Source organism: Haliaeetus leucocephalus, unplaced genomic scaffold, assembly GCF_000737465.1.
Source record: "Haliaeetus leucocephalus isolate CR32 unplaced genomic scaffold, Haliaeetus_leucocephalus-4.0 Scaffold173, whole genome shotgun sequence".
NCBI classification, from domain to species: domain Eukaryota; kingdom Metazoa; phylum Chordata; class Aves; order Accipitriformes; family Accipitridae; genus Haliaeetus; species Haliaeetus leucocephalus.
Window position 1 is genome coordinate 542,573 of NW_010972609.1, and position 283 is coordinate 542,855.

The 283-nt window shown below is 70.3% G+C and overlaps 1 protein-coding gene across 1 annotated transcript in view; it reads left to right on the forward strand.

Annotated features, from left to right (window-relative positions):
- The first annotated feature begins 36 nt into the window (after positions 1-36).
- The window catches only part of FBXO3 (F-box protein 3), a 19,760-nt gene continuing 19,513 nt past the window's right edge, over positions 37-283 (forward strand). The window contains exon 1 of the mRNA XM_010563669.1: positions 37-204. Coding sequence (XP_010561971.1) covers positions 98-204 — 107 coding nt within the window. The 5' untranslated portion in view covers positions 37-97. The remainder of the gene's footprint in view (positions 205-283) is intronic.

The window sequence follows — 283 nt, forward strand, 5'->3', positions numbered from 1 at the left end:
CCGCTCCTTCCCCGCCCCGCCTCCGGCTGACAAACGGAGCGGCGCGAGGGGGCGGGCGCCGCCCCCCGGCAGCGGAGCCGCCGGACGTCTTGGCAAGATGGCGGCGCCCCTGGATATGGAAGCTTCGACCCTCAGCTTGGAGCTGTTGCCGACCGATCCGTTGTTGCTTATCCTTAGCTTCCTCGATTACCGGGATTTGATGAGGTACGGGTTCGGGGTTTCTGCCCGGGGCACGCGTGAGGAGCGTTGGGGGCGGGGGGGCCGAGAGCGGCCTCGGCGGGGG